Raw genomic sequence first — 24,070 nt, forward strand, 5'->3', positions numbered from 1 at the left:
CCACCAACAACTCACGTACCAAATAGCAACACAATGGCACCTTGCGTTCCGGAGATACAGCGCACGCCCCGTGCCCGCACAAAAGGTAACCTAAAATGTCAAGTTCAAGCACCAAGGGCGCCAAAATCAAAATTGAGAATTATTCACCCATCGCCGACACATGTGCCAAATATCATCGCGCCAGCACCAACCGTTCAGAAGATATAACTCCGGAAATACCCCTCCCGGACACAAAATTCGACCTGCCGGGTCAAGTTCAAATGCGGCAAGGCCCAAAGTCAATCCTAGGCAACAGGCAACAACCCCCCACCCATGCACCAAAAATCGTTGCAATCGCGCGCATCGTTCCGGACACACAGCGCCAAAAGTGCCCCCAAAACACCAAAAATGCCACCTGCAATGTCAAGTTCAAACGCCAGGAGGCCCAAAATCAAACCTGAGTGTCAGGCCACCACCCCCAACCCACGTACCAAAAATCGTCGTGCTCGCACCATCCGTTCTCGAGATACAGCGCCCTAAATCCCCAGCTTCCAAATTTTCCCACGCCCGTGAAAACCATACCTGCATACATGCAGGTAAAAAAACAGAAATGATATATAAAAGACATCCAAACTTAATTTGATACACCATAACAAGTTGAAATGTATAAGTCAAAATGTATGGTTTCGAGTATGTGTGTCTTTGAAATTTGAACAATGACTTAGCAAATTTCAAAAGTGTTTTGTCCTGTTTCTTGCAGAGGAATCAGCAGCAAGGGAAGCAGTGCAGCAGTCTGATGTGTCGTCAAGCGGCCAGTCTCTCCTGCCTAGTAATGTGCTGGGGAATTTACTCTTAGAGGTAAGACAGTGTTTCTGGGTACAGCAGCGCCACCTAGAGGTGAAGCTTCATACTGCAGGATATAGGACCATAACAAGATATAGCAGTATTTTGATGATAATAACAAATTAACATTGCAGGCCAAGACTTTACCAAAATTAGATGCTGTAGTCCTTAAGGCCACACTGATCAGGTTTTAAGACAGTACAGCAGTGCCACCTAGAGGTGAAACTTCTAACTGCATGAAATAGGATATAACAGGATATAGCAGTTTTGCAGAATAAATTTTGTGAGTTTAGAAGATGTCACACTGATCAGGATTTCAGACATTAATAGAATGAAAATTTTAGCAAGTAGACAATAATGTCACCAAAAGAATGTCAACTATCAATTTTCTTTGCTTTCCCATGGTTGCAGGACTTCTTAAGTCTGTTGACAATTCCAGAGAGAAACATTTTACTGAGTGTTGCGCCAAGACTATGCACCGGCCATCTGGGATGTGTATTGTTGGATGTGTATTGTTTTATGTGTACTGTTGGATGTGTATTGTTTTATGTGTACTGTTGGATGTGTATTGTTTTATGTGTACTGTTGGATGTGTATTGTTTTATGTGTACTGTTGGATGTGTATTGTTGGATGTGTATTGCAATGATTGCTAGGATGGTTACTGTACCACACCATCTCCACCCCCATGTGCATCATACACACTCAAGAAAACACGTTTCAATGCAAAGTGCATCAGATAAAAAAATAAATTATAACAACAGCAATTTCAACGTCCAAATCCCTTTATTTCAAATCATCAATAACAGTACACTGTCTTTGCTCAATTGAAGTGCATTCAAATTTTTCAATGGATGTGATAACAGTAGAAAGTCAAATGATAAGCCAAGTTATCCCTTGGTTCAGAACACATGTATCAAATATTATCGCGACCCAAATGCAATGATTGACCTCTACTGTTCTTATCACTGTCCTTAGGCACTGAATGAGTTGCTGTTCGTAGTGAACAGCTAGGGGAAGTTATCTCCAACAATTTCCAGAACTACACACATGATGTGATAACAGTAGAACTCCAAGTGATAACCCAAGTTATCACCTGGTCCAAAACACCTGTATCGAATGTTATAACAATTGTTTTCTTCCTGTTCCCAGGCACTGAATGGGTTCCTGTTTGTAGTGAACAGCCAGGGCAAGCTGGAGTTCATCTCCAACAATGTGAAGAACAATTAGGATGTAATAACAGTAGAACCCCTAGTGATAACTCAAGTTATCCCTGGTCCAGAACACCTGTATTAAACGTTATCGTGTCATTGATCTCTACTGTTCTTATCTATGTTCACAGGCACTGAATGGGTTCCTGTTCGTAGTGAACAGCCAGGGAAAGCTGGAGTTCATCTCCAACAATGTGAAGAACAATTGGGATGTAATAACAGTAGAACCCCTAGTGATAACCCAAGTTATCCCTGGTCCAGAACACCTGTATCAAACGTTATCGTGTCATTGATCTCTACTGTTCTTATCTATGTTCACAGGCACTGAATGGGTTCCTGTTCGTAGTGAACAGCCAGGGAAAGCTGGAGTTCATCTCCAACAATGTGCAAAACTACCTGAGCTACACACACGATGAGCTGATGGGGTCCAGCGTCTACAACATCATCCATGTGGGGGACCACACCCAGTTTGTCAACTGCCTCCTCCCCATGTCTCTTGGTAAGGCTTAGTCTTATTTTTCATTTATTTTGCTCATCCAAAGCTCAGTTCAATAGTCGAAGCACAGGGGAAATGCAGGAGAAACAAACCCTTGGTAAGGGCCTTGAAAAGGCTTTATTAACCAACTTAAAAGTTTTATGCAAAACTTGTCAGAGTAATACATGAATTTTTTTTCTATTTTTTTCTAGCACTAACTGTCTTAAAGAAGCAAAACTACGAAAGCTTCACCCTCCTTTTTCAGCACTGGAAACCAGTGGTGAAGATGGCTTCAGCACTGGAAACCGAGTGCTGAATGTTCGTCAGCACTGGAAAACCAGTGCTGACGCGCTCTCAGCACTGGAGACGCCGGCTTCAGCACTGGAAACTGAATGTTCGTCAGTACTGGAAACTGACTGCTGACGAACATTCAGCACTCGAAACCGAGTGCTGACGAACATTCAGCACTGGAAACCGAGTGCTGACGAACATTCAGCACTGGAAACCGAGTGCTGAGAGAGCGGGAGACTAGACTCTGACATACTAGTATACAGTATTATAAATTTGGAGTTACGACACGTCCTTTGCTCGACTCAAGGACGTTATATAACGTCCTTGCTCGACTAAAACGTAAGATTGCTGAATTATAAACGTCACCTATCGTTACATTCTGCTCTATAACACCTCTATAACTCTATAACAGTGTTCATTTGTCGATTACCTTCGGGGATAATGGAAAATACTCGCGATCGTCGTGACACTTTCTTTACGTGGGCGGTAATAATAATAAAGTTGTTTGCAATCCTGTTTTAATGATATCCATTCCTTATACATTTCAATTACACAACACAAATTCAGGCTTTTTTGCATCTGTATCTATCTTACGTTATATAGCCGGTATAACCGCCGTTCGGCGTAACACACCAGCTAAAACTGCATAAACTTGAAAAATCATCTTTATTAGTATCGTATATAGTACCGCTTTCAGTACTTTGTATCTATACTCTATACATACACCAAGTTACACATTAAATTGAATAGCACAACCAAAAGTTTAACTTTATTTTTAATCAGTAATAATTACGTCAAGTACCGCTCTCAGCACTAGGACACTCCAGTGCTCGAAAGACTTCGGCACTGGTTTGAAGAACGTTCCAGTGCTGAAAAGATGTCAGCACTCGTTTTCCTGTGCTGAAGATTTCTCAGCACTGGTGTTCCAGTGCTGAAGTGCCCCTGAGCACTGGAAAATCGAGTGCGGAAGGCGAAGCTTTTGTATATCAGCACTCGGTTCCAGTGCTGACGGCGGTTTCAGCACTGGGTAACCAGTGCTGAGTGACCTTTGACCTGAACCGTTGCCGCCCGGGCCGCGAGTTCAGCACTGGAGCCGAGTGCTGACGAACATTCAGCACAGGAAAACGTCTTTTCAGCACTGGAAAACGAGTGCTGACGTCTTTTCAGCACTGGAAAACGAGTGCTGAGGGAGCTTCAGCACTGGAGAAAGGCCGATAAGCACTGGAAAACGAGTGCTGAACATTCTTCAGCACTAGGCGCCGAGTGCTGAGGCCGATTCGACCATTGTTTTCAGCACTCGGTTCCAGTGCGGAAGGTGAAGCTTTCGTAGACTTGCCTTAAAGAATGTACTTTATGTCAAATGCACAAAATATATAAGTCTATGTCTATAAGTCAGAGTTGTTTTAAACTTCAAACTTCCTAAGTAGTACAAGAAAGTTTTTTCTAACACTCAAAGGATCTATCTTATACACATGTATCAATGCACTATTGCCTTCATGTAAGTAGCCCAATGTATGTAACACAAATATATTAATAGCTAAGCGCAAAAATAAGGTGCACAGCTCCAATTTCAGGTGCACAAAAATGTGTTCATGCACCCAGATATTTTGAGCCCTACATTGGCATAGCAACAAGTTCAAACTCAGTCTGGTAATATTGTGTGCACTAAGTATTTTGAGCCCAGCAAGAGGCATAGCCACAAATTCAAACTGTAATTATAATATTGTGTCTTCCCTTTAAAGGCAATGGAGTGGGCTGGGCACCGGATGCCGCGGGAAAGAAGTGTCGTTCGTTCCAGTGTCGCATGATGGTCAAACTGGAAGCAGAAGAGGACATGGAGAAACATCGCACACAGACACCACAGTACAAGACCATGCAGTGCTCCGCTGTCTACCACCCACACCCCACCAAGGGAAAGACTGAAGACGGCAATGATGGTGAGTCTGAGGTGTTCTCACCTTCTGTTGGTGCTTTTGCTTACTTAAAGGAAAGAATGCTGAGTTTACTGGACCAGGTGGTGTTGCTCAAGGGACCAAAGCAATTTGGAGGGCAAATTGGAAAATGGAAATTGGAAATATTAGACTGGAAGTTCTTTCACAGCTGAACCTTCAAGGGAAAATGATTATTACAGAACCAAGTATTTATACACAAACAAGAAGACCTAGTCACAAGAGACCCTGTCTCTCTCCTTTTGTATTACTGTTGTGATGACAGCATTAAAGTATACCAAGGGAAAGACTGAAGATGGTAATGATGGTGAGGCTAACAGAGGGTTGTCTAAAGAGGGTTACAGGGGCGCTATATAACCCCATGCCTTGATCACGCAACCCCTTTTTTTTTACCTTGGGGAGCAAATCCTCAGACAAGCGTGAACTTCTAATTGACCAGGGATGTTACTAGGACACTTGTGGCCACTGTCATTAACTGATAGTAATTATGCCTCAGAAAGCCTTGGAATGCCCCATTTTTACTTCAAATTCTCTGAAATTGCACACCATGTCCCTTGACGCACCATTCCCCCGCTTGGCCACTCCACCCCTGGCTAATGCTTAATTCCCCTTATAATTTTTTCCTGGAAAAAACCCCAGGTGTACTCTTGTTAAGACCTTTGGGTCATACCAAGATTTCATAGGGATTTGAACCTTTGTTTGGAAGGATCATGTTGTTATGGTTTCTTTTTTACAGTGAAAGACAGCCAGGTATTTAAGAGCTAGCATACAACCCAGCCTTAATTATACTCACTGACAGGGCTCCATCTGTCAGTAATTGTACCTGGTACTTTGTATGATTTTAATTTGTAAATAGTTTGCTGCTGTTAGTTTATATGTCGTATTACTTGATTATATTTAGCAGATCAGTATTACCAGGGCTACATGTAGCCATTTGTAATAAACTCTAAAGGATATTTTTGCAGTTTTGTTTGTTATGCTTTGGCCGAACTACATTTGTTGAGTCTACAATGATTCCTTTTCAGTCCCAGAAGCGTGTCTTGTGTGCATTGCCAGTAAAGTGGCAGAGGCAACAGACGTGGAGACCGTCATGCCGCTGGAACAGTTCTCCACGCGGCAGGACATCAACGGGAAAATCCTCGCCGTGGACACCAGTGGACTCAGCACGTCGGTCCCTCACGGGGAAATTGTGCGGCGCTGTCTCACTGAGCTCTACAAGGACTGCGAAGCTTGGGTCATGTCCAAACACCATAGAGAAGGTGGGGACTTCTTTATTTTGCTCCCAAACAGTTACTCAAGCAACTGGATATGATTTTGGAAACAGTCATACATTTCAGACAGCCATCCAGCGTATCTTATTACCTGGATGTCTAACCTTCATCGACGTGCTTTTTATTTCCTCAACTCAATAGAAATATGATATTAGAAACAGATTTAACTATATCTATAGATCTGAAAGCTCCCATAATACTAACTTAAAGATATGTAAATAAAGAAGAGATTGTTTTGTTAGTAGAAAAGATAATGATATGCTTAACCCCACCTGATAGTAGGAAGATCATGCTTCATAGATTCAAGTTTGTTATCCCGTATTGTTATGTCTGACTCAGTAAAACTCTTAAATTTTACTTAAAACTCTATTTTGTACATTATAGTTTTGACCATACAAAAGTGAAATTGAACTTGTTGTTGTGTCAATACAGCTATGCTATACCCAAATGTGCCATCAGGTAATTTTTCAACGGCAATGCAGTAATTTTATGTGTGTGTTGGCTTCACTGCATGGATGAAGGAATATGTATCAGAAATCAAAGAAGGTGCATTTTTGCTTTTGCCTGAAATATTAACTGACTGACATATTGGATATTATCGTTTGCCAGGTAGACAGGTGGTGGCTTGCATGAGAAAGAAGTTCTTGTTTAGGAAGTAAAATGTGATACTATTTTCAAAAATCTAGATTTCATTTTTTCTGCAAAGAAAAGTTGGAAGTTAAAGTTAAAATTCTTGTCACATCCTTTGGTGCCCATCTCTGTGTTTAAAGTCCTTGGGCCACAGTTTTTTTTTAGGCAATCACTGTCACCTGCTTAATGTGCCCTCCTCTGTCTTTACAGTAATGGCATGTGGAACAGCCACAAGTCAGATTTACAAGTTTCAGCTGCCGGGAGGCAACTGGGTCCACGCCCAGACGAAGAGCAAGTTGTTCCGGAACCCAGAGACGAAGGAGCCTCAGTACATCATGTCTATGTACTCTCTCATCAGGTGATTTTATTTTTCATTACTCAGAGAAAGGATTAGAACACTGCACTGGGAATTTTCTATTTGGTCAGCTACAGACTGACTTAAAAATGTTGAAGTACAAGATACAATCGATTGTGTTAAACCTACTTTCCTCTCTGCTGCACTGTACAAAACTGTCACAGCTTGCCAAGAAGGTGTTGCATTGGCATTAATGAAAACTTTTTTAAAAAAAGGAAGTAAAACCCAACAAAATTTTGAGTCAACATTGGGACTAGACTAGCCACATTTTATATTGTTCTTCTTTGACTTTGTTTTTCCACTTACTTAGTTGCCGTGAACATTCAGACAAGAATTGGCAATGACTTATTCATTAAATGCAAGAAATTGATATTTGTGTACAGAGACAGCAATGTTCCCAACGTGCCTGTACAAGGGACCATGACTGACTGCATCCTCCAGTCCATCCTCGGATCCTCCAGCTACATCCCGGGCCTGTCCTCCACATCCCAACCATCTGTTACCGTGGCAACCAACACCAGCAGCCAAACCATCACTAACCTGCTCAGTGCTATGTCGGGTATGTTACAGTCAAGCAGTGTTCTAGCCAGCCCCAATTTTTTTCCATCCCCTGGATTTTGAATGGAAATCCTGGCAAAGGAAACCCTGACAATCCTATGGGGTCTGGGGGCATGCTTCATCGGGAAAAATTCTAAAATCTAAACCCTCTGAAATGCTATTTCCTTTATTTTGAGGGGCAAATTTTGCTAGTAGAGTCAGCTTGTTACAGTTAACATCTTTACATGCTGATTTTTGTCCATCATAGAGGACGGAATAGGCAAAATTATCGTCCGGCCCCAGCAGTAAAATTCTGTCATAGGACGGAAGGACGGATGCTGGCTAGAACCCTGCAGTCATGAGTTATAATTCTGTATCTACCAGCTTTTGTTGGCTGATTTATTTTTTGATGGTTAATATAAAAAAATAATGATCTTTTTTTCATGTTGACTTTCTTAGCAGGGGCAAAATGAAGCACAAGGGTTGATAATAAAAGGGTTTTAAATAGATCAAAAATGTGATTGATGACTAGCATTTTTTATCAGATTTTTCTCCCAGGTAAGGCTATGAGTGAGGTAATGTTGAAGCCGACTCAATCCAAACTCATGCTTGATTGACTTTATCCTTGACTCAGCAGCATGGTACATGCAAATGGCTTTCCGATTAGTATTTTTTCCAAACAAAAGTCTGTTTATTTTTGAGTACACATTGTTGTTTGAAATAGATTGGATATTTGACTAGCATTTTTCTTAAACATTTTTTCTTCCAGGTAAAGCTATGAGTGAAGTTGTTGAAAGCGACAAGCCACCCCAACCTAAACTAATGCTCGAGATGCTCATGAAGTCTCCCAAATCTTTGGAGCAGTCCAAACCAATCGCGTCCTGCGCAGATGACATCGTCGTTGCCACGGAAACAGTCGAACGGCCCAAACCTACTTGTACAGCATCCGTCGCGCCCTCGTCCCCACCTGTGTTAGAAAAGGAACCAGAGGAAGTAGAAGAGGAGAAAAAAGATGAGGATGAGGAAGAATCGCCAAGGAGCGTTGAAGTGCCTACGTCAGGTCCGGAAAAGACAACAACAACATCGACAGAGAGCAGCCCCCCGAAGTCCAGCCCGGCCGGGAGCTCTCTCACGGTGATGATTTGGATTTTATTGGAACATTCAAAACAACAGTCTATTAGTTAACTAGATCAGGGCTCGAAATACTGGGTGCATGTGCACGCAGATGCACCCAAAATTGGAACTGTGCACCCAATTTTTTTCAGTGGGTGCACAGGGTGCACCCAAATATTTTCTTACAGGTTTATGTATGTAAAGATATCAAAGTGTACTAGTATACATCATATTCTTGACATCTAAGTGTTAAAAAGATAATAAAAATGTCTGTCATAGTACTTCTTTAAGATAGCTAAGTAAGTTTTATTATTAGGTTATCACTTAAGTTTAAGTGGTGCACCCAACATTTTTTGGTGCACCCAATTCTTTAAGCTGGGTGCACCAGTGCACCTAATCCCAAAAATGAATTTCGAGCCCTGTAGATGTACATGTAGTTAACTGAATTGCACTGTTCGCCAATGTAATACCATTTGCACGGAGTCACTAACAAACGTTTGAGACAAATACAGCTCTAAAATATAACATGGATTATGTACAATTCATTAAATTCTACTAGAGTACTTATTATACATTAGATTGTTTCAAAATGGTGCTTTACCGCTACATTTAATTTACCAATAAGAATATCAACTTGTTAACACGTTAATCCGTTCTATCATTATACCTCAAATTTTCTTTTCCTTTAAAATGTGAATGTCTAATGATGGAATAGAAAATTATTACTTTTTAAGTTAGTTTTGTACTACCTGTTTGTGCTTCCTACAAATGTATTAAGCAACGTTACCAGATTGTAGGGAATTATGTTACAATTTCAAAGTTAACTCTATATCCATACACAAAATAAAATGCTTACCAACAAGCTTTCGATCACTCCTCTGATCCCTATCAAATTGAAATGACCCAAAGCCTCATCAAGTATTCAACTTGATAAGGATCAGAGGACTGATCAAAAGCTTGTTGGTAAGCGCTTAATTTTGTGGACAGATATAGAGTTAACTTTGAAATTGTAGCATAATGTTGTCTACCATCACAGATGAACTTACATTCAAACATATAATAGGGAATTTGACTTTTTCTATAGGTGTGGAGCAACCTCTTCAAGGGTCACCTGCCCCTGTCCAGCCAGCAGGAGATGGTGGTGGGGGTTCTCCACCAGCTCCACTCCCGCATGCGGAACGTGGACAAACTGAAACAACATCAGCAGGAATCCCTCTCCAAGAAGTCGCACGACATCTCGCGGCACCCCCGCCTGCACAGACTGCTCACGCAGGAGCTCAGTAGACCAGGTTCGTACGCGGACTTGTCGATGTTTGAGAGCGAGACGGTGTCCAGCTCCTGTGGAGATATCCCGAATGAGGTCTTCACGCGGGAAGATAGCATGGAGTCAGAGTCGAGCGACAGCCGAAGCGGGGACGCAACTCTCCTTCACAAGCTGCTAGAAACCAGACCGTCGATGCAAAGCCAGGACACGGAGATCCCGATAACGTCTCTGGCCAGCGGCACAACTACAACCACCACGGTCACGACGCAGTCTGTGTCGAGTATCGCCAGCCCTGCGGCCACCATGCCCACCTGGAGTACAGCTCGGTCGGGACAACAAGTTGCTGTCGTACTACCCGAGCAGCGGCATCCTCAGATGGAATGGCAGACGGACAAAGAACACGGAAAGCCTAGTGGGGAGAAGGCAGGCCCGCATAAGCCTATGCTCATGGGAAAGAACTTGGTTAGCTTGTCCGAGGAGCAGAAAATTTCCGCAGACAGCACAAGCTGCGACAGCATGTCAAGAAATGTACCGAAAATGGGGAAGGCCGAACACGCAATGGGCAAAAGGCCAGGACTGCAACCAACACCACTGAACAGACAGAACAGTGACATGTCTGTAGCTTTGAGGCAGCCGAGCTGCTCAAGTGTTAGCCCAACAGGTTCAGTTTCGTCCGCAAAGGGAATAGAGCTGACAGTTCAGGGCCTAAATCAAGGCGCTACGACGACTCCAGTTGGTGACGAGGAATTGACAGATGCTGCATTAGAGACCCCATTGCTTAGACAGCTGCTAAGTACGGACAAACGTGGCGAGAACGACGCCGGGATGACCCCCGAAGAGAGAGAACGACAACGGAAGGAAGTGCTTCTTGAGAAGATGCTGCAAGACGACGACTCGCCAAAGACCGGTGGTGCCCCCCACGTTACTGGTCAGCAGGCTACTGTCAGGATGGCAGACAGCACAAGCACAAACGGAGACCTAGAGAAGAAAGAGAAACAAGAGCAAGTCAATAAGATCTTGCAGAACCTCCTCGCTGCTACCGGCAGTGCCCCGCTAGACACCATGCCAAGCAATGTAGCCGATTGGGACGACGAAGCTCTTCTGGATCTGATAAAGCAAGAGGGAGACAGCCTGTTGAGCAATATACAAGGCGTTGGGGTTGGTGGGAAAGGTATGACAGACGTCACGTCTAGTCAGGACACCATGCAGTTCCACACGGCAGGCGGAAACGTTGGACATGTGTCAATCATGCCTTCGTCCTTCCCTCCGGCAGCTCTACCGATCACTGCCACCGCGGGGACGAACTTTAACATCGGCATACTCGGCGCCAACGCTTCCCAAAGACTCAATTCCGATCCGTCGAGCCAAGGTTCGAAAGGCATTGACAACGCGGGAGTTCCGCCGAGTTTGAGCGCTGGAAGCCTACAGAATAGCGAGCAAGTGATCGCCGAGTTGGAAAACCTTCTTGGTCTTCAAGGAAACAACAGTCTTCTTGGGACACAGCAAGGTCCCGGAGTGAGCCGTTTTAACCAGATGGGCAGTTCTGTCATGGGTTGGTCCGACCCCCCACAGGGTGGGGACCTCGTCGCCCAGCTTGAAAGTGTACTAAAGAGCGACAGTTCTATTCTATGTGAAATTGACCAGCTGCTCGGAATCGCGCCCACTGCCGGCAATGTACCGATGACTCCGGGGACGGATGGTGGGGATTTCTCCATGCTAGATGGCGGACTGGATGGTTCGCAGTCCTTTCCTCCAATGGGGCCAGGTAATGATAATAGTGTTTTATTGCAAATTCATGCCTATGAGGCTAATTTCAAGTGAATAAAATCAAATACTAACATACTAACCTGAAGTAAATAATTTAAATTCAAAGGTGAAGTGCTTGAATTATACGTAGTATTACTGTATATAGAATATGGGTCTAAACATAAGTTGCCATTATGAAATTTGACTTCGTCTTTGAAAGCAGGTGAAAATGAAGTCCTATATTTTCTTTGATAGGTTGATGGGATGATCTCAGTAGGAAGTGTATCTTAAAGTTTGTGTTCTTTTAGCAATGAAAAGCTTGGTGTGATTTCAGACACTCTTTCGAATAGTCAGCGTCAAATCTGGGACATTCACAAATGAAAGGTCAATGTTTCCACTGCATTCGTTGTGCACTGCTTACAACTTCTCTCATGAACAGGTAGCGACATGGGGGTCGGCCAGTCTGTTTTGGGTCCAGGAATGGTTGGGCCGGACCAGGATCCCAGCCAGGTCCCCTTGTCTCCAGTGCGAGGCATGCCACCCAAGCAAATGCCAAACATGGGCATGGTGAGTACATACTGTTTCTTTACAACTCAGTTGTTCTGTTTGGTTACAATACTTCCCTTGGGAAAGAAATACATTTTGTGAAATTTTCTCTTAGTAAATAGGTGTGGGTCAGTCGACTGAACACACGTATGTCACATCTTCAGAAAGGAAACTGGAGCTGCACAATTTCTTTGAACAGATTTTATTCAATCCCGCACTCAATGGGCTGTCCCTTGATTGGCTAAACCACCATCGGCACTATGGCACCTCATAAAAGCCTGCATGCCTTGATCAAAATTCACCTGTCTGAATATGCTAATTTCAGCCCAGCCACCAAAGTGGTCACATCAACAAAACATGTTAAGATTAGTCTATGGGAACAATGCATCATGCAGCTCCAATATATATATCCTTAAGTAGTACCTGTTTTCTTTGCATGTATTTATTAAGAGAACAGCTTAAGAAGGTTTGATGTTGCCTTGGTCAAGGTTTGTGCTCTCCAAGCAAGTTTTACCTTACTTGTGATGCAACTTGATTTATGTCAAATGCCTCCTTACTTTGTACAGCAGCCCAACAGAAGTCTGCCGCAGGGACAGCCCAAGGTGCCCAACACAACCTCCTTCCCTGCTGGTGCCAATCGACCCAGCATGCCGCAGCAGCAAGCAATGGCGATTGCCAGGAGCCAGGTAATGGCAAGAGAGAAGACAGTCACAGTTTGTCATTTTAACAAGAGTCTGCAAATATTTTAAAACGTCATAATATCGCAGAATAGTGTAAAAACTTTTCTTCCAACTTACAAGTAGATGTGCTATTCTTATGTACAAGTTGATATTAAATTATTCAGACGATAGTTATCATAGCTACATACAGCCAACACGTACACTGCCCCTTTCTCCTAGAGGTCAATCAAACAGCAGCCAAAATTGGACTTGTGTAACCCTCCATTTCATGAGGAATTCGGTGACAGCCTGTCAAACCAGTCAAACCTTTGGTCAATCAGCGGTTGCAGGCTCTTTTAGAAAGGTGGTGTAAACCGTATGCTCCATTGTTGTTTTCCAGAGCAACAGCCGCCCCATGATGCCGCACACGCAGCAGCAGCTGTACAACATGCTGCAGAGGCGGCAGTCCCAGCTGCTGCTGCAGCAGAGACAACTGCAGGCCCGGCTGGCTGCAGCCGGCGGGAACTACCGCCTCACCAACCTTAGCAACGAACAGCGGCTGCAGCTACAGAGGATCCAGCTACAGAGGAGACAGGCACAGGCACTGGCAGCACAGGCTCAGGCACAGGTCTGTAGAAAGAAAACTATCCCTCACAAAGCTCTGTCTTACAGTAGACACATATTAAATGATACAGAGGATCCAACTACAAAGGAGACAGGCCCAGGCCCTAGCAGTACAGGCTCAGACACAGGTCTGTAGAAAGAAAACTATCCCTCACAAAGCTCTGTCTTACAGTAGACACATAATATAAATGATTCAGAGGATCAAGTTACAGAGGAGACAGGCCCAGGCCCTAGCAGTACAGGCTCAGGCACAGGTCTGTAGAAAGAAAACTATCCCTCACAAAGCTCTGTCTTACAGTAGACACATAATATAAATGATTCAGAGGATCCAGCTACAGAGGAGACAGGCCCAGGCCCTAGCAGTACAGGCTCAGGCACAGGTCTGTAGAATGAAGAAAAAAATGAAAAAATTGGCACAGCTTTAATAAGAACTTCTGTTACTCATTCACTCACTATCCATTGTTAAAGAGTCGATTTAGTTCAATTGAAAATGGAATTTAACAAATTCAGACAGGTTTGACATCAGAAAAATACACCGTCAGGAGATAGATTGGCAAATGATTCTGGCTGTCCATCACAAACTTCATCCAATAAGAACATGGTATTTAATATACACTTAGGATACTGGCATTTTCTTTTACATTTTGATGCCTATCAGACATCTCCCTAAGACATTCTGGCTAGAGTGCTGCTTCTTGCCACTATTCCATGGTAGTTAGCAGTTTCATCAAAGAGAGAGTGTGTTGCATATCTGTCAAGTACATTTATGTTTTCATTTGCATTATATGTTTGACAGAGAATGGCAGGGCTTTGCTAGTAGTCCTTTTCTGACGATTCTCTCTTGACTTTGCAGGGAATGGGGTCCAATCCGTCAGCAGCTCCACACATGGCTGGCCGCCCCAACAACCCTCTGAACTTCCCCAGCGGTGGTGGTGGGGTAAACTTTCCCCAGGGGGGTGGGGCTGGCATGAATATGGCCCAGCCTGGCAACACAATCGGTGTGCAACAGGGAGGTGTTAATCTTCCCCAGGGTGGTGGTATGACCCGCCCTCCAGGTGCAAATGCTGGCATGAACTTTCCCCAGGGCGTAAATAGCAGCTTGAGCCATCCCCAGAGTGGTAATGGTGGTATGAACCACCCCCAGGGTGTAAACACAGGCATTCCCCACACCCAGGGAGTCAACAGTGGCATGACCCGCACCCAGGGTGGCCAGAGCAACATGAGCTCCCAAGGCTCGGTCTTCCCATCACAACAGGGTGGCAACATTAACCAAGGTGAGATCTTTTGATAGATAGAATTAAAGTTTTTATATAATGTAGTAATTGTGTCTAAGTTTTAGGAGCAATATGTTGGAAGCACTTACTATGTTGCTTTTTATTTTACAGAAAGCTTTTTGCTTCTTTCGACAATACACTATAAAGTGTTGTCTACTGAGATTTGAGTGTGGTTTTAGAGAACTGATACTTATAACTTTTAAACTAATGGCAAAATTAAGATCAAAATTGAAAGGGCTTGGCAGATGTTCACTGATTCAAGTAATGATGAAGAAGGAAAAGATGTACAGTGTCCAGTGTTTTCATGATAGATAAATAGTTTTGTTTCATTTTTGATGTCACTACAAGTCCGGAAAAACACCCGAAATCCAGAAAACTTAATTGTAATGACATAGTTTGAGAATGACATCTGATACACTAAAAGTAACTTGAGAATATGACATAATTTAATGATAATCTATGATTCTCTTCTCTACAGGTTTTCAAGCCAGACCAGGCATGTCCGGGCAGCCCCCCCAGCTGCGCGCCCGGATGGTACGGCCCGCCAACCTGTCCATCAACCAGCAGATGATGGGCTCCAACATCAGGGGTCAGAACGCAGGCATGATGTCACCCAACGCCATGACCTCACTCGTCAGCATGACCCCTGGCCCCATCGTTTCGCCCAATCAGGTGGCTCCGCCGAACCAGATCTCGCCGTCGGCTCAGTTGATGACGTCCAAAACGATGTCAATGCAGTCAACCAATCAAATGCCGGGAATGGGTCCACCGCTAATGTCGCCCAATCAGATGACAGCTCCAAGGTCAAGGACACCGTCCAGCCCAGGGATGACATCACCCATCTTGATGACATCACCGAACCAGATGGTGCCGCCCAATCAGATGGCAGGAAATCCTGTGACATCACAGGGCGGAATGGTCTCTCCTTTGACACCTCGGATGCCTTATGGACAGGTGCTCTTACTGGTTTTCATTTAGCAACTTTCAATTTAAATCATCTATGATTCAATGCAGAAAACAGCCTATGAAGGTTTTTTTCCAGAAATAACAAGGCATTAGAGGTGGTGAACAACCCCTAATCTGATTAAATTTGGCTTTATATGTTGGCCTACCCAACATTCTGATGCAGATCATTTAAATCAGTGATGAAAATAAGATTTTCAGATATGACATCGTTGTTCCAATGAAACCAACATGCATGTACCCACGTATTTGATGCTTCTTATGACATCTTTCTATTGTAAACCTTAAATGTTATAGAACACCCTTAAGATGATGTAGAGGTTACACAAGATAAAACTCAGTTTACAGCAGAATGAAAAATGTATTTTCTTTCTCGTCAAACAGATGGGCCCTACAGGAAGTTCCATGATGCCACAACGTCCTTCCAACATGCACAGCATCCAGCAAGGTGAGACATTCCTAACAAGTTAGATTGACAGCATTGAAATTACAGTAGCGGCATCTTAGTATATGCAAATAGCTTTATGGCAAGAATGTGCAATAATCTTATTGTTATTATGGCTAATTCAGCAAAACTATATGATGTATTTTGGTTAAACTGTTAATTTTGATTTCAATTACAAAAATTATTTTGGTCAGGTCTGGGAGTCTTGCTAATTTATTGTTTAACCATTATTTTCCAATATGATGATTTGAAAGGATTCTTCACATTGAAGAACACACATTGTAAAAAAGAATATCCCTCATTCTTGCTAACTAGGCATGTACAATGCATTAAGGTCTCTATGTAATTAAAAAAGTTCACAATATGTTTTGTCTTTACCATGTTAAACAGGTGGGTTTTCAGGACCACATCAAGCCCAGATGGCTGTACCAGTGTCCCAGAACTCCTTACCAAGGATGCAGCAGCGTTCTCCCATGGGCCAGCCACGACTGGGCCAGTCAGCAATACCTGGTATGGTACAACTGTCACCGAGACGGGCACAGGCACCGCAGGGCGTGGGCCACTCTGTGCAAGACAGGAACCAGGACTTTTCAATGGTACGGACAGAGCAAGATAGATTGACTGGATTTAGAGAATCTTAACACAACCATTTTAACACCCGTGACAGTTTTGTAGCAGTGTTTTGAAAGTAACTGTCCTTGTTTTTAGGTTAGATCCAGTAACATTAGCTACTAAGAAATTCAATATTGAAATAGTATTTATTATATATGTTTGTTAGTTAGTGGACTGAATAAAGTATCAATTTATATATTATTGTCAAAGATAGGCTTTGATCAGTCACAAATTTATCATTGTTAATATTTACGATGATCATGACTGAGCCATTTTATTTTTACATGTCACTTTAAAAGTTTAGAAATGATTGTAACTTCAATAATTGTTGATTCAGCAAGTGGGTTAATCTCATTTCTTTTATTATATGATAATTCCAGAACATGCTTTTTCTTTGTTGTTTTGCATTTTATATTCCTAATGAAATGTCTTGTGAAATGAAGATGTTTTAAGTCTAAAAATGGATTCCTCACATATACATGTATTCAACTTGCTTCTGTCAACAGACAGGTTGTGCAGTATTTCAGTAAATGACTTAATCTTGTCTCTTTTATTCCAGAACAACCAAATGAATCAGGGGAATGCAGGAGGAATGGCACAGTCGCCCTTCAACCAGCTCTTGTCCCCGACATCCTCCGGTCCTAATCAGCTCTTGTCCCCAGTGTCCTCTGGTCCTGGTCAGCTCTTGTCCCCAGTGTCATCAGTAGCCCCCAGACCCAACTTCATGCCATCTGCTGCTACGTCGAGCAGCAGTCAGATGCAGTCATATGCTGGTAAGTCATGACTTGTATTTGAATTGTTGTCCGTTGTTATGACTATGTAAAGACAACTTTAAGTTGGTGTGCTACCTTGATTATAACTTGAAACCTCACACCTTTTTGTGTATAGGACTGTGCCAATCTTTGTTTCTATAGCTCACAGAGCCACAAGAAGGCCAGTGTTCTTGATAGGGTAACACAAATTAATACAGTCAAACCTGTCTATGGCAACCAATCATAGAACTTGAAAAGAAAATGGTCACTGCAGACAGGTGGCTGCTATATATAGGAATCTTGATTGTAGTAACTGTAGAAAAATTATCTGATTTAAAGGACCATCAAAAATAAGTCTCAAAGGCCAGGCAGTCCCTTTACAGACTCAAGACAGCCCCTAATGCAAGTTGTAGATGATGAACATTTTTTTTTCTCCACCATGCAGTTGCCAGAGCGGGAATGTCCCTACCGACAAGCACTGGAATGATCAGTCCCCACGGGGGGCCTTCCAAGGGTCAGTTTGGGGCCGACGCCCTCATCAGGGACTCGAGCGGCCCTCTCGGGCTGACCTCTGATTCAGGTAGCTCTCTTGGTGAATCAGGATGCTCACAAAGTGACTTGAAGGTATGCATGTGGTGATCTGGACCATGATTCGCTAATCTCTCCCTCTCCGTATGCACCCTTTTGATGATGACACTGTCAGTTGATTTGATTCAAGTTTGGGTTGGGGACTTGATTTTGTGGTAGGACGCACTTGACGTGTTGTTTGAGTCCATTGAGCCCACTATTGAAGAAAAGGTGAACATAGGCCCACTTTACATGTTGAATTTTGCGATATTGGACTGTGTCCGATTTTTTCTGTGATGGAAGTGAGTCAATAATGATGTTCCTATCATCAAAAGGGTGCATTCCAGCCAACAGTCAGTGGTAGCTGTGATCTGCATGCGCATTTTTGTCCCAGACACCCTACTGCTGCTATATGTCTACATGTATGAGGGACTTGTCGGCAGTAGTTGTGTCAATGGTGTAGCCTGAGTACCATCCTCCATAGTGCCCGCTGGCTTTCGCTTGCTAACTCCGTGGTTAGCAAGTGAAAGTATTGAGCCAGCGAAGCCCGGTACTCAGGCTGTCATTGGTGTCCTGATACAGTTTTTGAATCATTTAACTTCTGTCTGCTTCATGTTAAATGTTGGGTTGTCCCCCCCCCCCCCCCCCCTTTCCCTTGCATGATTTTCTGTGAATCAATCTCTAATGATGGTGTACTTGTGGATGTGAGTGAGGTATTTGCTTTTTTTGTTTGTATTACTTTTAAGTTTCTGTTGTTTTGTGCCATGTTTCTTTGTGTCAAGTAAATGTAACAACAGAGAGAAAAAAGTTTATGAGGGATCATGGAATTACTATTTACTTGTCATAGCACAAGGGAGCTGTGAGTAAATATAGTTGCATTGTTCCCTATTCAAAATATATTTCTCTCTGATGTAATTACAACTTTGCAAAATGGTTGTTGTAACCGTACACATGTACATGTATCTTTTCACTATTTTTGATATAAACAATTGGAAAATATTTTGGACCTATTCGGTCATAAAGGGAACAAAAGATATTATTGTTCCTGTCAAATTGACAAGTTTTTCTACGAAACATTGTGTCTGGTGCGTTCCTGTCACATGTCAGTGACATTGGCCTGTAGTGCTGTAATATGAATTCTGGATTCACATATATACAGGAGGTGATAAGAAGCAGTAGTAGTGGAAACGGAGGCAACGATGGGATGAAGGTATGGACTTTTCATTGTTTCGCAGAGAAAATATTGTGCATATTATGTTGACAATATGATTGAGTTACACATGGCATAATTAAATGAGGTGATATTGATGACTCTCACTCAGACTGTAAAAGTACACTGGGACACTATGAGTGAAATTCTAGTTGCTTTAACTAAGGAGTTAGCTGCATGATTGATCAAAAGATTTTTATACAAAATGATCATATAACTATCATATTAAGAGAGTTGCATGCAGATCAAATAACTTTTTTATTGACACAACAGAAGTGTTTCCAAGAGGTTTTACTCTACAACTATAAATAAAATGTGTCCAGTATGCAACCATCACTGTATCTGTTCGGGTGTGACTGCTAGGCCTTTGTAATTGATGAAACGTTTAGGGGGTCTGGTCTTTAAGTTTTATAAAATTTATCAGAAACACAGAGTCAAACCAATCGGATTACTATTTGTGAGCCGTGTGTATTCGACCTATTGCTATACTCTAGTATCAGATAATACATGGTGCTTCTATGTCAGTTTACAGTATCTTGTCATGTTCAAAATGAAAAATAAAGATTAAAGAGTGTGTTGAAGTATATAACAATCTTTGCTGTTTGTTTCACAGCAACAAACCAGCTCACCAGAAAGTGAAAAAGAGAACAGCCTACTACTCAAACTACTAATGGACTAGCTATCTGATATAGGAAACAACAGCTGTCATCTTCATGTGCATTTTATCAACTTTATACCCTACGCAATGCAGAGAGTGCAAGTTAAGTCCAGTAGCATTGACTTAATTAGTTCAATAATATTTACTTTGTTGTAGAGTTGTAAAGGAATGAAGTTGTAAGTTTAAAGTACATATTATGTTCTTTCAGTCTGTAATAATTATAATTACAAATTTTACATCAAGTCTTTTTAATTTCTAATTGTTATATGAAACTTCAAAGATGCTGCATAAAGGGACAACAACTAACAACTCGGGCCCAAGCTATGGTATTATACAGCCTGAATGCTCCTCACCTGGTCTCAGTACTGAACATGCATTGCAAACTTTAGCAGCACGCTCAAATGTACAGTTAAGACTGACCTACAGGAAGTAATAGTTTGACCTACAGGAAGTGAAAAAAAGGTTGACCCCGGGAATGTGAACATGAAGTCAGGAAAGACCTGCTTAAACTGGTGTGAAATTATCAACTCTTATCAATAAGAAACTGATGGCAAGTGTTGGAATAAAATTTGATTATAATATTGGAAATGCCTTGTACAAGAACACTAACTTTCACTATGTCATAACATAATGATACAAATGTAGCAACTTCAACTTAACAATTTAAGAACATGTATATCAAGCACAATATACGAATATGATACAAGAGGCTTTTAAACATGAATGCTGTAACATCTTAAGAAGAACTTAGAGCTCCATTTCAGGAGGGGTCGCATGTTTTGTAAATTTCTTTGATAATGATAATGTTCAACATTTATACTTTGGTGTAATCACAATGGAAGTGAAATCAACTGTTCAACATTAACAATGATCTTTCCTTTGTTTTGTCATTGATAGTTTTCATCATTACATTTCAACAAAACAGGCGAGCATAATAAGAATCAAAATCAGCTTCATTTGTGATAACATACTGAACTAAGAGAACTCTGTACTATTAGAGTTCAATAACTTCAACCTTTAAGAAAACACAACTAGCCGTAACTAACTTCAAATGACTAACTCAAGGGGTCAACCGCATAGTTACACTATATAACTTCCCGATGGATGTAAAATGGTACCAGGTCTAGCCATGGTATCTCTATTTTCATGAAAAATTGTAAAGATCTGTCTAATATGAAACTGAAGTCAAAACTGTAGAAGAAATCCCCCTTGGGCTATTCCATATTGGAAAATCAGGCAGGGGGGCATGTTTAAAAAGTCATCTTTAATGAGTTGATATTCAGTTCCTTGTACATCTGTATGACTTAAATTTCCCTTGATTTATGATTCTTGTCCCCCTTGCACTGATTGAATGGAGTAGCCCACAGTGTATGTGCCTGTCACCGATAGTGATATTAATGTATGCTCGCCAAATGTGTATAGTATAAGACTTTATACATTGTGTGGGTTGTTGCCGACATGAATTGCTAATACCCAACACTACCGGGTGGTTTCAGTGATGTTGGTAATTATTCAAGTACCTTCGAGTTCTTGTAAACTGGAGATAACCTGTTTTTGATTTCATGCTGTCGTTTTGTGTAGCCTATAATTATCCAAGATTGACGTTAAAAGGATACATACAGCCCTCTCTCCTATGGAGTTGCCAAAAATAGAGATGATTATCATAAGAGGATCATCTCGGATATGTTAACAGAAAGTCCAACTTTTTATTAAGAAAAAACTAGCACACAAGAAAACTACTACAATCTCCCTGAATACTGTCTTCAGGTTGGTAAGTCGGTAGACAACAAGTTCTCTGTACACAGTCATTGCTTTAATACAGTAACCAAAATCTTTTGTAGGTATAAATGCACTGGCTGTGTACAGAGATTTTTGTTACCTACCACAATCGACCACAGAATGACAAATTTTCTACCTCTTCTTTCTACAAAGTAACGCACACTAATTGTAACCTTCTTGGTCTATGTGCTCAAAGCACCTTCAATTATTAGCAAATTTCGATCATGTTTTGACTATATGTCATACAACAATAGTTATATTATTGCAATTCTATCAGCACCACAGCTGTAGTGCTTTCTCACCACTTATTGTTTTCTTTTTCTAAAGCCAAATAACACTTAGGAAGGCCTGTTTTGCAACTTAATGTCTTCTTTTAGGCTTTTTGTATAATTGTGACATACTGAAAAGAGTTTGTTAATGAATAACATTTTCTTGAAAGATATGAAAAACTGATTTGTTGCTTATGGGGAGATGTAATGTTTTTGTTCTGTCCAAATTGTACATAAATATACATTTTAGTCCAGAACATTTGAAAAAACAATGTAGTATCACTTACTCTAGTTATTTCTGTAATAGAAATTCAAGATGAATGTTGTATGGTGATGATTTGTATGATATGTAAAACGCTTTGTAAATTTTCTTGTTTCTTATTCATAATGACAAGTCCCTCTTTAATGATTGTGTACGTAACTCCTTTTGCTTCTCGCAATTAAATGGCACAATTCCTTGTTTGTATATATCTGTATGTACATCTTAGTAACGATTTGGAAAGTGTGTTAAGTTGACGGTACAAGAAGGAAAAAAGGAAGGCCTTAAGCTCTTGTGAGTAGAAGTCGTGATTTTTCTTTGTTCAGTGGCCATTTACTGTTAGAATTGGTTTTACAATTCGAAATACCATTGTTTGCTGTTGGTACATGCTACTAGTATCTGTTTTAATGCCCTGGTAGAAAATAATACATATCATATTCATAAGGTCAGAAACTTTCATTCATATACTATCAATTCCCCCCATAACTTTTAGGTCCTTGGCTGTACAATGATATATGTCATTTTTAGACCTCTTTACAAAAATCGTGTTTGATAACTAACACAATCTTTGATGTGAAGTCTGCGTTTTGTCTTGCATATCAAGCTTTTCATATACAACAAATTGAAGACACTGCCAAGTCCTTTCGTAATGTTTGTAAAATCTGATAACATTTTACAAAATATCGTTTCAACATTTTATTCTCATATAAGTCACAGCTTATGCCAGTAGATGTTTGTTGAAAGAATATGTTGGTCTTGCTGATTTTGTATATGATTGTATAGGTGTTGAGGTGTAGGCTAACAGACATGTAAGACTGCTGTGCAAGGGCTATTCAGATGAAGGTGTGTGATACTGAAGAAAAACGTCTTAACCCACTCATCCATATACAGTGGAAGCCGCTTAATTGCACACCCAATTTGCCAGCGAATCCCGTGCAATTATCCGGCGTGTGCGATAATGCGAAGTTACCCAGTTTGACCGCACAGCCACGGGATTTTGGGATCCCGTGCAATTGACCGAAGTGTGCGTTTATCCGACGTGCAATTAACTGGCTCCCACTGTACATTGTATAATAGGGGGGAGACTGCAGTGTGTCAGAATTAGTGATCCAACTTGTAGCGTTTGTGATCAGAGTCCCTGTCGACAGTCTCTAGGTTGCGATCAGGATCTCTGCCCGATCAATCCGTATGACTGGCAATTGTACCAGCAGTCATCCTGATGAGAGTTTCTGTTGTCAGAGACTCACCATCACTATCCTGTAGAAACGTCAATTCTGTCAGATTGCAGTCTACACCGTAACATATGCTTGTACCTAACATATACAATCATGCATAAATGCTTCTTACTTTCACTACAATGTTGTCTCAACTTGTATTCTGACAATGTAAGAAGAAGTTGACTTAACCTACCCAGTGGTGACACATCACACTATCTAGTGAATAACGAAAACCAGTACATGCATTGTTTTGGTGAAATACTCCGTTATAGATCCTTCTGATTGTATTGTACATGTACATGTAATTACATATTGTGTATGATTTTTCTTTCTGAAACTGTAAAACAATTTTATCTACTTGTGTACAGACGTGGTTCAAGTATGCTGCCTTGAGGGACACAGTGCCAGCTGAAGTTTTCACTGAAAGAATTATCAATGGCAATTAATAATAGCATTGTATGATGTATAAGTTAAATTTTGACATTTGATATAATCTACATGTATGAAGTACAAAGTCATAATTCAATCTGCATATTTGAACTACTTGCGTCTAAGACAATTTGGTTTATGATTG

General features: G+C 41.5%; 1 protein-coding gene across 5 annotated transcripts in view; it reads left to right on the top strand.

Annotated features, from left to right (window-relative positions):
- The window catches only part of LOC118403997 (nuclear receptor coactivator 3-like), a 49,361-nt gene extending 26,665 nt beyond the window's left edge, over positions 1 to 22,696 (top strand). The window contains exons 4-22 of one of the 5 annotated variants that reach the window (XM_035802897.1): positions 740 to 837; positions 2,353 to 2,530; positions 4,540 to 4,734; positions 5,772 to 6,005; positions 6,858 to 7,005; positions 7,386 to 7,561; positions 8,309 to 8,673; positions 9,737 to 11,686; positions 12,107 to 12,229; positions 12,775 to 12,894; positions 13,268 to 13,495; positions 14,345 to 14,765; positions 15,244 to 15,719; positions 16,110 to 16,176; positions 16,564 to 16,769; positions 17,345 to 17,558; positions 17,983 to 18,161; positions 19,264 to 19,314; positions 19,928 to 22,696. In XM_035802897.1, coding sequence (XP_035658790.1) covers positions 740 to 837; positions 2,353 to 2,530; positions 4,540 to 4,734; positions 5,772 to 6,005; positions 6,858 to 7,005; positions 7,386 to 7,561; positions 8,309 to 8,673; positions 9,737 to 11,686; positions 12,107 to 12,229; positions 12,775 to 12,894; positions 13,268 to 13,495; positions 14,345 to 14,765; positions 15,244 to 15,719; positions 16,110 to 16,176; positions 16,564 to 16,769; positions 17,345 to 17,558; positions 17,983 to 18,161; positions 19,264 to 19,314; positions 19,928 to 19,993 — 5,495 coding nt within the window. In that variant the 3' untranslated portion in view covers positions 19,994 to 22,696. Of the gene's footprint in view, positions 1 to 739; positions 838 to 2,352; positions 2,531 to 4,539; positions 4,735 to 5,771; positions 6,006 to 6,857; positions 7,006 to 7,385; positions 7,562 to 8,308; positions 8,674 to 9,736; positions 11,687 to 12,101; positions 12,230 to 12,774; positions 12,895 to 13,267; positions 13,496 to 14,344; positions 14,766 to 15,243; positions 15,720 to 16,109; positions 16,177 to 16,563; positions 16,770 to 17,344; positions 17,559 to 17,982; positions 18,162 to 19,263; positions 19,315 to 19,927 lie in introns of all 5 variants that reach the window. The other 4 variants (XM_035802896.1, XM_035802900.1, XM_035802899.1 and 1 more) reach the window with 4 other exon arrangements.
- The last annotated feature ends 1,374 nt before the right edge of the window (positions 22,697 to 24,070 follow it).

Source organism: Branchiostoma floridae, chromosome 17 (genome assembly GCF_000003815.2).
Source record: "Branchiostoma floridae strain S238N-H82 chromosome 17, Bfl_VNyyK, whole genome shotgun sequence".
Taxonomy (NCBI): domain Eukaryota; kingdom Metazoa; phylum Chordata; class Leptocardii; order Amphioxiformes; family Branchiostomatidae; genus Branchiostoma; species Branchiostoma floridae.